General features: G+C 45.0%; 1 protein-coding gene across 1 annotated transcript in view; it reads left to right on the top strand.

The window, feature by feature from the left end:
* Nucleotides 1-12,202, top strand: part of ryr3 (ryanodine receptor 3) — a 266,715-nt gene that overhangs the window by 214,005 nt on the left and 40,508 nt on the right. Inside the window, 4 exon segments of the mRNA XM_052015084.1 lie at nt 4,662-4,735; nt 5,013-5,030; nt 5,758-5,838; nt 11,309-11,397. Of these exon segments, the coding sequence (XP_051871044.1) occupies nt 4,662-4,735; nt 5,013-5,030; nt 5,758-5,838; nt 11,309-11,397 (262 nt within the window).

Raw genomic sequence — 12,202 nt, 5'->3', positions numbered from 1 at the left:
CCCAAAAAAACCGGCAATGACGTAAGTCCTACGTCATCAGGACTTTCCCGCGCGCGGGTTCTCCCCGTCGCTCGGAAAGACGAGGCCCGCCGCCATCTTGGGCCTCGTCGCTCCGACGCCGCGCGACCCGACTGCCGAGCCGGTTCGCCCGACTAGACGGTGAGTCGCCACACAACCCCCCCCAGAACCGGCGAGACAGTCCCCAAGGTCCGTGGGCTGTGCCAGCTGCCGCTTAGGGGGGCGGCCTCTGCGTCGTGGCGTGGCAACCTCGACAGGCTGTTGCAGATCCAAATGGGCCGGTTTGAGGCGGTCCGCCGTGAAAACCTGTTCCCTGCCTCCAATGTCCAAAATAAAAGTGGATCCGTTATTCCGTATGACTCGGAACGGTCCCTCATATGGTCGTTGCAATGGCACCCGAGGTGTGCCCCTGCGAACGAAAACAAACTTACAGTCCCGTAGTTCCTTGGGCTGGCAGGATGGGGCTTGACCGTGCCATGAGGTGGGAATCGGGGCCAAGGCGCCGAGCTTCTCGCGCAGTCTTTGTAGAACTGCTGGGGGTTGTTCCCCTTGGTCCTGAAGGGCAGGTATGAAATCCCCGGGGACAACTAGTGGCGCCCCGTATACAAGCTCAGCTGACGAAGTGCGGAGGTCTTCTTTGGGGGCAGTGCGTATGCCGAGCAGGACCCAAGGCAGCTCGTCAACCCAGTTAGGACCCTTCAGGCGGGCCATCAAGGCCGATTTTAGATGGCGGTGAAAACGTTCCACCAACCCGTTTGATTGAGGATGGTAGGCCGTGGTGGTGTGCAGCTGTGTCCCTAGCAGGTTCGCTAATGCAGCCCAGAGACTGGAAGTGAATTGGGTGCCTCTGTCTGAAGTGATGTGGGCCGGAACGCCAAAACGTGAGACCCAAGTTGTGAGCAGCGCTCGGGCGCAGGAATCAGTTGTGATGTCAGTCAGGGGGGTTGCCTCAGGCCACCTCGTGAACCGGTCCACGATGGTAAGGAGGTACCGGGCTCCTCTTGAAACCGGCAGAGGGCCCACGAGGTCGACGTGTATGTGGTCGAACCTCCTACGGGTAGGCTCGAACTGCTGTGGTGGGACCTTGGTGTGTCGCTGGATTTTTGACGTCTGGCAGTGCAGACAAGTCCTGGCCCACTCACTGACCTGTTTGCGCAGGCCATGCCAGACAAACTTGCTGGCGACCAGTCGGACAGTAGATCTGATGGATGGGTGCGCCAACCCATGTACCGAGTCAAAAACGCATCTCCGCCAGGCTGCAGGGACAATAGGGCGGGGCTGACCAGTCGCAACGTCGCAAAGTAGGGTCCGCTGACCTGGACCAACCAAGAAATCTCGGAGCTGCAGACCCGAGACTGCGGTTCTGTAGCTGGGCAGTTCGTCGTCGGCTTGCTGTGCGTCAGCCAGGGCCGTGTAGTCGACACCCAAGGATAGGTTGTGGATGGTTGGTCTGGAAAGTGCATCAGCAACGACATTATCCTTTCCGGAGACATGTTGGATGTCAGTTGTGAACTCGGAAATGTAGGATAAATGTCTCTGCTGACGAGCTGACCAGGGATCGGAGACTTTGGAGAAGGCAAAGGACAGAGGCTTATGATCGGTGAAAGCGGTGAAAGGCCTGCCTTCTAGAAAGTATCGGAAATGCCGGACCGCCAGATACAGCGCTAGAAGTTCCCGATCAAAAGCGCTGTACTTCAGTTTGGGCGGTCTAAGGTGTTTGCTGAAAAATGCCAAGGGTTGCCAGCGGCCTTCGAGTAGCTGTTCCAGTACCCCACCCACCGCGGTGTTGGACGCGTCTACCGTGAGGGCAGTCGGGACGTCAGTCCTAGGGTGTACCAGCATCGTGGCGTCTGCCAGGGCGTCTTTGGCCTTAACGAAAGCAGCCACAGCCTCGTCAGTCCAGGTGATGTCCTTGCCCTTACCAGCCAGCAGCGAGAACAGAGGGTGCATGATACGGGCTGCTGCAGGGATGAAACGATGGTAAAAGTTGACCATCCCAAGGAATTCCTGTAGGCCTTTGACTGTGTCGGGGCGGGCAAAATGGCGGATAGCATCCACCTTGGCGGGTAGGGGTGTTGCCCCGTCGCTGGTGATTTTGTGGCCGAGGAAATCGATAGAGTCAAGTCCGAATTGGCACTTGGACGGGTTAATCGTGAGGCCGAAATCGCGGAGGCGGGAATACAGCTGGCGGAGGTGGGAAAGGTGTTCCTGGCGGTTACGGCTGGCGATCAGTATGTCGTCCAAGTAAATGAACACGAAGTCCAGGTCTCGGCCTACCGCGTCCATCAGCCGCTGGAAGGTCTGCGCGGCGTTCTTAAGGCCGAACGGCATCCGAAGGAATTCGAACAGGCCGAATGGGGTGATAATCGCAGTTTTGGGGACGTCATCCGGATGGACCGGGATTTGGTGGTATCCCCTAACGAGGTCCACTTTGGAAAAGATGCGGGCCCCGTGTAAGTTCGCTGCGAAGTCCTGGATGTGAGGGATGGGATAGCGGTCCGGGGTGGTGGCGTCATTCAGCCTGCGGTAGTCGCCGCAGGGCCTCCACCCTCCGGTGGCTTTGGGGACCATGTGCAGGGGGGAGGCCCAGGGGCTGTCTGACCTGCGAACAATCCCCAGCTCCTCCATGTGATGGAACTCTTCCTTTGCCAGGCGGAGCTTGTCTGGAGGTAATCGTCGTGCTCGGGCATGAAGGGGTGGCCCTGTGGTAATGATGTGGTGTCGTACCCCATGTATGGGCCGAGAATTGGTAAACAAAGGTGCCAAAATCGATGGGAATTCGGCTAGGAGCTTGGCGAAATCGTCGCCAGAAAGGGTAATGGAGTCCAGGCGCGGGGCTGGTGGGCTGATTTCTCCCAGGGGATAGGTCCGGAGAGTGCTAGAGTGGACTAACCACTTCCTTCGCAGGTCGACTAACAGGTTGTGGGCCCAAAGGAAATCGGCGCCTAGGAGTGGTCGGGCGACGGTGGCAAGGGTAAAGGTCCAGGTAAAACGGCTGCCGCCAAAGTGTAATTGAAGCGTACGGGTGCCGAAAGACCGTATCGTTGTACCGTTGGCGGCATTGAGTAGAGGACCTGGTGGCCTGTCACGAGTGTCGCGGCCTGTCGGGGGCAAAATACTGACCTCCGCTCCAGTATCAACGAGGAAATGCCGTCCAGATTTCTTGTCCTGAACGAAGAGGAGGCTCTGTCGGCGGCCAGCCGCCGTAGCCATCAGCGGCGGCTGGCCCTGGCGTTTCCCTGAAACTTGCAGGGTGGGCGGCATCGACGGGCCTCCGCACCCCACCTCTGATGGTAGAAGCACAGCTGGTCACCCATGTCGTCGTCTGCGTTCCTGGGGCGTGGCTGCTCGGTTGCTGGGGCCGGGCGAGGCAGGCGTTGGGCTCGCGGCCTGGTGATTTGACTGACGGACGAACCGCTCTCGCGCTTGGCCCTCCACAGGACATCTGCCCAGGCGGCCACCTCACGGGGGTTGCTGAAGTCGGCATCAGCTAACAACAAGTGGATGTCATCGGGGAGCTGTTCGAGGAAGGCCTGTTCGAACATCAGGCATGGCTTGTGTCCCTCGGCCAATGCCAGCATCTCATTCATTAGGGCGGATGGGGATCTGTCCCCCAGGCCATCCAGATGAAGCAGGCGGGCGGCGCGCTCACGACGGGAGAGGCCGAAGGTCCGGATCAAAAGATCTTTGAAAGCCGGGTACTTATCTTCCTCCGGAGGCGACTGGATGAAGTCTCCAACCTGGGCGGCTGTCTCCTGGTCCAGAGAGCTAACCACATGGTAGTACTTCGTGGAGTCGGAGGTGATCTGCCGAAGGTGGAATTGCGCTTCAGCCTGGTCAAACCAGACGCTGGGCCGAAGTGTCCAAAAGGTGGGCAGCTTGAGGGCCACTGCGTTGGCTGCTGCGCTGTCGTCCATTTCGCGGGTCCAAAAGCCGTTTGGACCGTCGGGGTCACCAATGTAGCGGTTGCTACCGCGGAATAAAACAAGACTCTACTCGGAGGATTGCCAAACAGAACTGGTTTATTTTCCCGCCTTGTGCGGGCCCTTTAAGGGAGAAAAACTCCCGCCCAAAAAAACCGGCAATGACGTAAGTCCTACGTCATCAGGACTTTCCCGCGCGCAGGTTCTCCCCGTCGCTCGGAAAGACGAGGCCCGCCGCCATCTTGGGCCTCGTCGCTCCGACGCCGCGCGACCCGACTGCCGAGCCGGTTCGCCCGACTAGACGGTGAGTCGCCACATTACAGTCAATATGTGTCACCAACTTGGTTGACTTTGAACTGCCTCTATAGTGACCATCCAGTTACAGCAGATCAAGAGGGCAGCCCACCACAATTTCAGGATAAATAGAGATGGACAATAAAATTGTTGTGCCCTCCAAGACTAAATAATACAAATATCTGAGCCAGCCAAGTGTCATCTTGGATTGTGAAATGTGAATTTGGATGCAGCAGACACTCCAGGGGGGTTTTTGGAAAGTCCCATCCCTGTGCTATTTAGTTATAATTCCTTTCAATAAGGTCTTTAATGTGGTGAGAAATTGAATATCATTTTAAGAACAGCCTAATCTAATAATTTCTCAATCTCTCCATAAGAAAGGCAACTTTTGCACTTGGATCATTTCTTTCATTTATGCAATTTTAGCATCCTTGACTTGAATGCCTTTGAGAGACAAAACAAAGCAGAAGGTTTGGGAATGGTGACTGAAGATGGAACACGTAAGAACTGAATCTTTTATCATGTTATCGGAACAGTAACAAGTTTATCCAGCAGAAGTAAAGAAATGTTAACACATTATTTCCTACAAACTGCTGTTCTGTAATTGTACCTTCATTATTTTATAATTATTACATTCTCATTGTTGAATTTAACTTGTCTTGCAAGTTCATATTGTTATAGCTAATGTTTTGTTATTTTATTTGGTATAATTTATTAATAAATCATTTACTCAGATTCTTTTCTCCTCCCTTGAACCTTTAAACCATTGATCCACAGTCATTGTTCGCGAACATGGTAAATACATGGTTTGGATATTTTTGAATGGCAAAAATGACCAAATGTGGACCAGAAAAAGTACTAATCCATGATTCATATTTTTTAAAAATGGGAATTATCATTCTTTAATGGCCAATGGATGCTAGTAGAGAGGTTTTTTTCTGGTCCATTGAAACTGCTTATTATGTGACTTGCATTGAGTATAACATGAAAATGCTTGTTCATTATAATTCTTACAAGACAGTATTTGATGTTTGTCAATGAGGAATGCATTATAAAATAAGATTAAGTATAAAGGTTATGATTTTCTTAACATGTTTGGATTTAATTTTAAATTCTTGTGGATGCTGTGTGGGTGTGCTTTAGAGCTTTGTATGTGTTTTTTTTAACAACATCAATATTCGAAGTGTGTATTTGCATTAGCATTGCATTTGTTTTTATTGTCATTTTAACCTGTTAATACATAAAAGAAAGAAAATAAGCCTGTATGTGAATGTGCAAGAAAAATGTTTAAATTGACTATAAAATCTAAAATGAGTCTGTTCACAAAATGTTCTAACACAAAAATATAACGAATTTGAAAATAAAAACAATAACACAACTTAAAACACTGTGATGTAATTTTATTTTATAGTATCTTTTAATGATGTGAAAATTCATCATTTATTAAGTACTGATTACAAATGGGTTCTAGCACAGAAGTATATTTAACAGTAAGCCTCTCATTTTTCTCCAACCTCCCCAGGTGACAAGGTGTTGCAGAATGATGAATTTACTCGGGATTTGTTTCGTTTTTTGCAACTGCTGTGTGAGGGACATAATGATGGTAAGTTCAGTTCAACTATCAGCTGATGTGCATCAAAATGAGCTCAAGTACTTGAGAGAGAAATTAAAGCAGAGGAGATACAAATTTAATTTCCACGTTTTTATTTGGTAGATAGGAAAGAAACTTATTAGGAACAAACATTCATTTGCAATATTCTCAGAACTGTGTTGCTGTCAAAAAGTTAAATTTTGTGGATCAGTTGATTCAGTAAAAGTAATAATGTTTGTACATCAATTATTCATGGTATGATGTGGCTTTAAATGCTCCATAATGATGTTTTATAATTCTGCATTAGTCAGTGTGATCTGCTTTCCCCTCTGTGAAACACTGAATGGGGTCTGCTTTGCCTCCCTGACTGTATTAATTAGTAACTTGAAGAAAGGTAACGCTTGGTGTGTTGTGAAATTTGCAAATGATAGCACACCTTGTGACAAGGTGATAAATGGAGGAAAAACTAATTAAGTAAATTTGCAACTGATTTTAATGTGCCTAATAAAGAAAAGGTTGGTTTCTCTGCTGGTTTAATCAGTTTAACTGTCCAGTGTCTGAATCTCACTGTTCAGTTCGATCCCAGATTCTCTAACATCTGAAAACACAGCCTTATGTCAGGATCATATTATTGCCTCAGATGGCTGGCAGCTTGCCAATACTCCCTGTTAATGCATATGCATGAATAACATGTACTTGGGCAAAATACCAATAGGCATCTTATGAAATGTACCCAACAAAGAAAAAATGCCAATAGCAAATATGGGAGGAGAAAACTTTTAAAATGATAGGAAATGCTTACTGAAACAGTAAATGCATAGACATAAAAAGTATTTATTTCAGAAAGAAAGGAACAATGAAAGATTTAGGTTTAATTAATAATTCACCAAAGGCTTTTGTGTGGAGCTGTTATCAAAATGGCTACCTGGACATTACAATCCATTTTCAGCTTTAAGTTGGTTAAGCAAATCTAATACTGTATCATTATTCAATCATTATTCAAAATGTATCAGAAATATTACTGGCAATTATAGAATCTGCGTCTTCAGGAGGACGTTGTTTTATTAGAAACAGAAGACTGACTAATGAACTTGAAACATTCAAAAGAAAGATTTACAGCACTGAGCTTATTTTCACTGACAACAAAAGATTGAAGAGAACCTGATACAAATCGAGAAAATATTGTGATGTATAATTTTTTTAGGTGTAAGCAGTTTGCCTAATGTTAGGAGGATATGTGTTTGTCATTAACAAGCAAAAACCAAGACCAAATTGTTCATCCCATAACCTTTTTGTCTGTGAAACAGTCTCCCAATAAAATTATTTACCAATATGTTGATTAACTCCTTGTAAGGAAAGCTATATTAATGTGTAGAAGTTATAAATTTAAGAATAAATTGAGATAATTAAGCCCCTGAAGGCACAGGTTTGGCAGCTATCACTGGATATATTGTCTATCGAAAACAGGAAGCTAGTTTAATACTGAAGATTTGGAATGGATGAAAAATCATGTTTGTTTGCCTTTGGAAGTCAAAAGTCATATTTCTGAATTTTCTAATATCTCTACCTCCATCTGGGGATAAGTTAGTGACTGATAAAAGCCCACTGCCACCTCAACTACATCCCTGTCCACCCTGCATCTTGGTCAATCTCCCACTTTCTCCACCTCTGTCATATCATTTGAGTATTTCCACACCAATGCCTTTAAGATGTTTTCACTTTTCTTTCTGTTGTGGAGCAAAAATATCATTTGCACAAGCCTGTACTTGGATCAAATGAAGAAGTATTTATTCACCTGCAATGAAGGGAGAAGAAAGACCCATTCACCTCAAAGACACAATCCATATTCTCACTCCCCAGCAGTACAAGTCAGGGTCTCTTGTAGATGTTCACAGATGAGGTGCAGTATCCTCAACAATGTGCAGACATTCAGTTATCACTTCTTAACCAACCCAAGGTGACAGGGCACAAAATCAGTTGCTTCTGACATTATCTTCCTTGCGTACCCATGGTATACCTTATAGACCCCAGCCTCTGGTTGAAGTCCATTGGTCTGATAACCAAAGCATCCCTTTGTTCAATTAAGGCCTTGGTAACCATGGTGATGGCACCAGAAACTGGCCTGTTATCTCCAGCTACCACATTCCTACAGAGGCCTTCTGTGTCTCATAGCTCGCGTTCTGTTAATCAGCTATTCCCACCACTGGCTTTTAGTTGGAGACAACAGATATACACCATTCCCCATCGATGTATTATTACTATATAACTTTGTCTTTGTGCCCCTCATTCTGGCCCAGGACCCCCATTGCTATGGGGACTACTTTGGAGACAATTATGGAGCTAGCCCTGCTGCCCTGGAGGCATCCTCTAGCTTGCTCCACTATCTCTGAATACCTAACTATGATCCTGTGGGGATAGTTAGCTCTGTGTGAACATTGCAATGGGCATATTTCCATAAGACATAGGAGCAGAATTAGGCCATTCGGCCCATTGAGTCTGCTCTGCCACTTGATCATGGCTGATTTATTTTTCCCTCTCAACCCCAGATTTCTTATCTTGTGCTGCTGAACCTGGTAATTCAACTTCAGAAGTGCAACTTAGTGGACAGTTTTGTCTTACTCCGTGTTTTTACTTTATGCTAGTTAACCCTGCATGCTACTTTCCCATGTCTGCAACGTCCTACTTCACTTAACAGTGATTTCTGCTCCATCATAGGTGACTCGGCTATCAACCATGATAGTGCTTTCCTGCACTTCTGCTCTCACCCACTCCCTCAGCCAGAACACAGACTGCGTTCCCTTTGTCCTTACTTTCCACCACACCAGCCTGCACACTTAATGGACCAGGCTCCATAATTTCCACCACCACCAATGGATACCACCACCAAACACACATTCCCCTTCCCTTCCCCTTCCCTTCCCCTCAGCGTTCTGAATTAACTGTTCCCTCCATGATTTCCATGAAACCACGGGAGATCCAACACCTGCCCTTTCACCTCTTACTACTTCCCAACATCCAAGGATCCAAACCATACCTGCTGATGAAACAGCAATTCACTTGCACTTGTTTCATTTCAGTGCACTGCTTTTGCTGTTCACAATGTGTTCCCTTCTATGTCATAAAAACCAAATGCAGATTGGGTGATTGCTTTGCAGAACACCTGTTTAGTCTGCAAGGGCAATTCTAAACATCCCAAGTCACTTTAATTTTTTGTCCCACTCCTACTCTGACCCTTGGCTTTGGCTTTCTACACTGTTACAGTGATGTCCAACATAAACTTGAGGAACAGCTTCTCTTTTTCCATCTGGGTATGTTTTAGCCCTTGGGACTCGATATTGAATTTAATTATTTCAGAAAACTATCCTTTTTCTTTCTCGCCACAGATATATAGTATCTGTACCTCTCTGTTTTAATTTGTTTCTTTCTTTGTCTTCTGCCTCTAACTGCCTGTCTTTAAAGTCACCAACCAATCACACAAAGTCCTTCTGTTCTCACCACCTCTTCCCTATTGCAACTGAAAACATTTTCTCACTTTTCCCATTCTGATGAAAGGTCCTTGATCTGAAATGTCAACTCTGTTTCTCATTGATGCAGCTTGACCTGCTAAGTGCTTCCAGCATTTTTTGCTACTGTTTTGGATTTCCAGTATCTGCAGTTTGTTGTTCCAATTCATACTTATGCAATCCTTTCAATGAAAAATTAAAAAGAAATTGAATCAAGATTGTTCCCATCAATACATTCTTTCTAGGACGTGTCATATCCGGTGGTATAATTCTTGTATAAAGGGTGGCTTTATATAGAGTTCCTCCATTTATTTAACAAATTCTAGTGGTGAAAACTTGTGCTATATTTATGTTCACTGGATATGGCACATACACAGAAAGGATGTATAAAAGAAATATTCATCAGATTGATGTTAAGACTATTAACTGCAAGAGAATCTCATTAAAAATGGATCAAAGTATTGATAAGAGACAGTGCAGAATATCATAATGCTTTAACTTGCCATCTCAGAGCAATATTAACTTGCATCACAACCCTTTGTTAATTCTTTCAATAACACTGGACATGGATCAGTATCTGGTCCATAACGATCCATAGCATAATGGAAATTCTCCTTAAGAATTGCCGGGACCCATTTACTACCCATAGCTGTAGGAAAACCAAGAAACTGGTCAGGTAGCAGATGGGTAAGTACATCCAAAGAAGGAAGTGGAGAGGGGAAGTGGGGGCTGGATTGTTCAGAGATGGGCAATGGTGAAGGAGTCATGAGTGATCCAAGCATCTGTGGAGGTGATTACAAGAAGGCTGTGGAGGTTTTGAGGGATCAAGTGGACTCTGGAGGATATCATAATCATGGAGGAATCCAATCCCTAATCGGGTTGTGGAGAAGTGTTCTTGTTCTTCCTGGCCAACGCTGGACAGGCACTCCTTGTTCCGTGCAGCATAATTGCCTCCTTGCAACAGGCTGTGGTGTAAGAACCATGGAAGGCCACTGCTAATACTGAAATTGAAAGAAGAACCTTGGGTTCACAGTCTAATTAAAAAATTTACCTCCAAAGAGTGTGTTGGTTACCCCACTTCCATTAAAGATGGAAGAGTTTGGGTTCCAGTTTAGAGATTTTAGTATTTTATCTTTCCATTCAGCATCAAACCTATTTGTTTCAATGAGCTGAAGCTACCTCTATGAATTCTGAAGCTTCTAACTCAAAGGCCTTACTGCTGTCAGGCCATCCAAGACATGTTCCTCACCTACTTTTTCTGACAAATTAATAGCAATTCACTTTAAACTAATTGGACTTGAGAGTGTGTACAAGGAATACTAAAACAGCACATTTTTAAGTGATCTTACAAAGGGAAAAGTGGAACTATATTGGACCATTACATTAGATAATTTCTTCATTGTCCATTATGATAATTTTATGTTAATTCATGTACGAAGTTTAACCTACTTGGTTGCAGCCAAATTCCAGCTCCTTCTTAAGCAATCCCTTAGGGTCGTGATGACTTACTTGTTTTGTTGGTTCTGAGGTGACAGATGAGGAAAATGTGGGACCACAGGTTCTTCCACATTCAGGCATTAGGTGCCTGATAGGGCGATTTGTGAAGTGGTGCTCTCCTTCCATCATTAACACTTCTTCTATGACTCCTGATGCATGGACTCGAGGTTCTCAATTGAATCTCTTTCTCTACCTTGAACAGTCAAAACCAGGGAATCCCAAGGGTCAGGGAGAAGGGGACATATCTTCAAGGAGGCTTTGAATCTTTTCCTCGGTCCACCTGGTAATCTCTTGCCGTGACAGAGCTTGGAATAGTGTTTCTGTTTCAGGGCTCTGATGACCTCTTTTATTTTTCAGTTATTAGTAGCCATCCTATTCTTAGATTTTGCTGCTGATTGTGATTCAAAATTTAAATTGAATATAAACTCTTAAATTATATACATGACAGCTAATTGTATAATCTCCAATATTTTAATCCATAGATTTCCAGAATTACCTGAGAACTCAAACAGGAAACACAACTACAGTGAATATAATTATCAGCACTGTTGACTATTTGCTGCGTCTTCAGGTATTCCAAAACTCTGCAATGAATTTTGTAACTAAATGGTTGATGTTTATGGTGTCCTATTTGTGACCACTGCAGAAAGAAAAAATTGAAAATTTTCTGCTGTATTTCTTCATTTTCTGTGTGCAAAGATCTTTCAGATGTTATAGACTGGGAGCCTCGATTAGATTTTCAGTCAAGGCCACATGCCACAGTACAAAATTGTGGATCTCTGCAGTAAGGAATGCCAATAACTATTCAAGGATAGGCTCAAAAGAAAAATGTAGGACTCATTTTAAGAGCTTTTGATGTCCTCAGTGATTCATTGAATAACATTACTGTCACAACTCAGTCCCATAATTACTATTTTCTTTTAAATGTTCTCCTGACTCGTAGAAAAATCAGTTATTCAAGAATCATCACCTTGGTATATAATTTTGTTTTGCAAAAAAAAAAGAAAATTTCATTGCTTTCAGGCTAAATTCCATTAATCTAATCTTACATGTATTGAAATTTTCTGGCAACTAAACAGAGGGACACAGAATGCTGAGCATGTCAACACTCTCAAATCCTTATTTAGTATTGGTATCGGTTTATTATTGTCACTTGTACCAAGGTACAGTGAAACACTTGTCTTGCATACCGATCATACAGGTCAATTCATTACACGGTGCAGTTACATTGAGTTAGTACAGAGTGCATTGAGGTAGTACAGGTAAAAACAATAATAGTACAGAGTAAAGTGTCGCAGCTACAGAGGAAATGCAGTGCAGGTAGACAATAAGGTGCAAGGTCACAACAGGGTAGATTGTGAGGTCAAGAGTCCATC

The sequence above is a fragment of the Pristis pectinata genome, chromosome 1 (genome assembly GCF_009764475.1).
Source record: "Pristis pectinata isolate sPriPec2 chromosome 1, sPriPec2.1.pri, whole genome shotgun sequence".
NCBI classification, from domain to species: domain Eukaryota; kingdom Metazoa; phylum Chordata; class Chondrichthyes; order Rhinopristiformes; family Pristidae; genus Pristis; species Pristis pectinata.
Note: the sequence above shows the minus strand (reverse complement) of the source record. Positions and strands in the feature narration are given on the sequence as shown.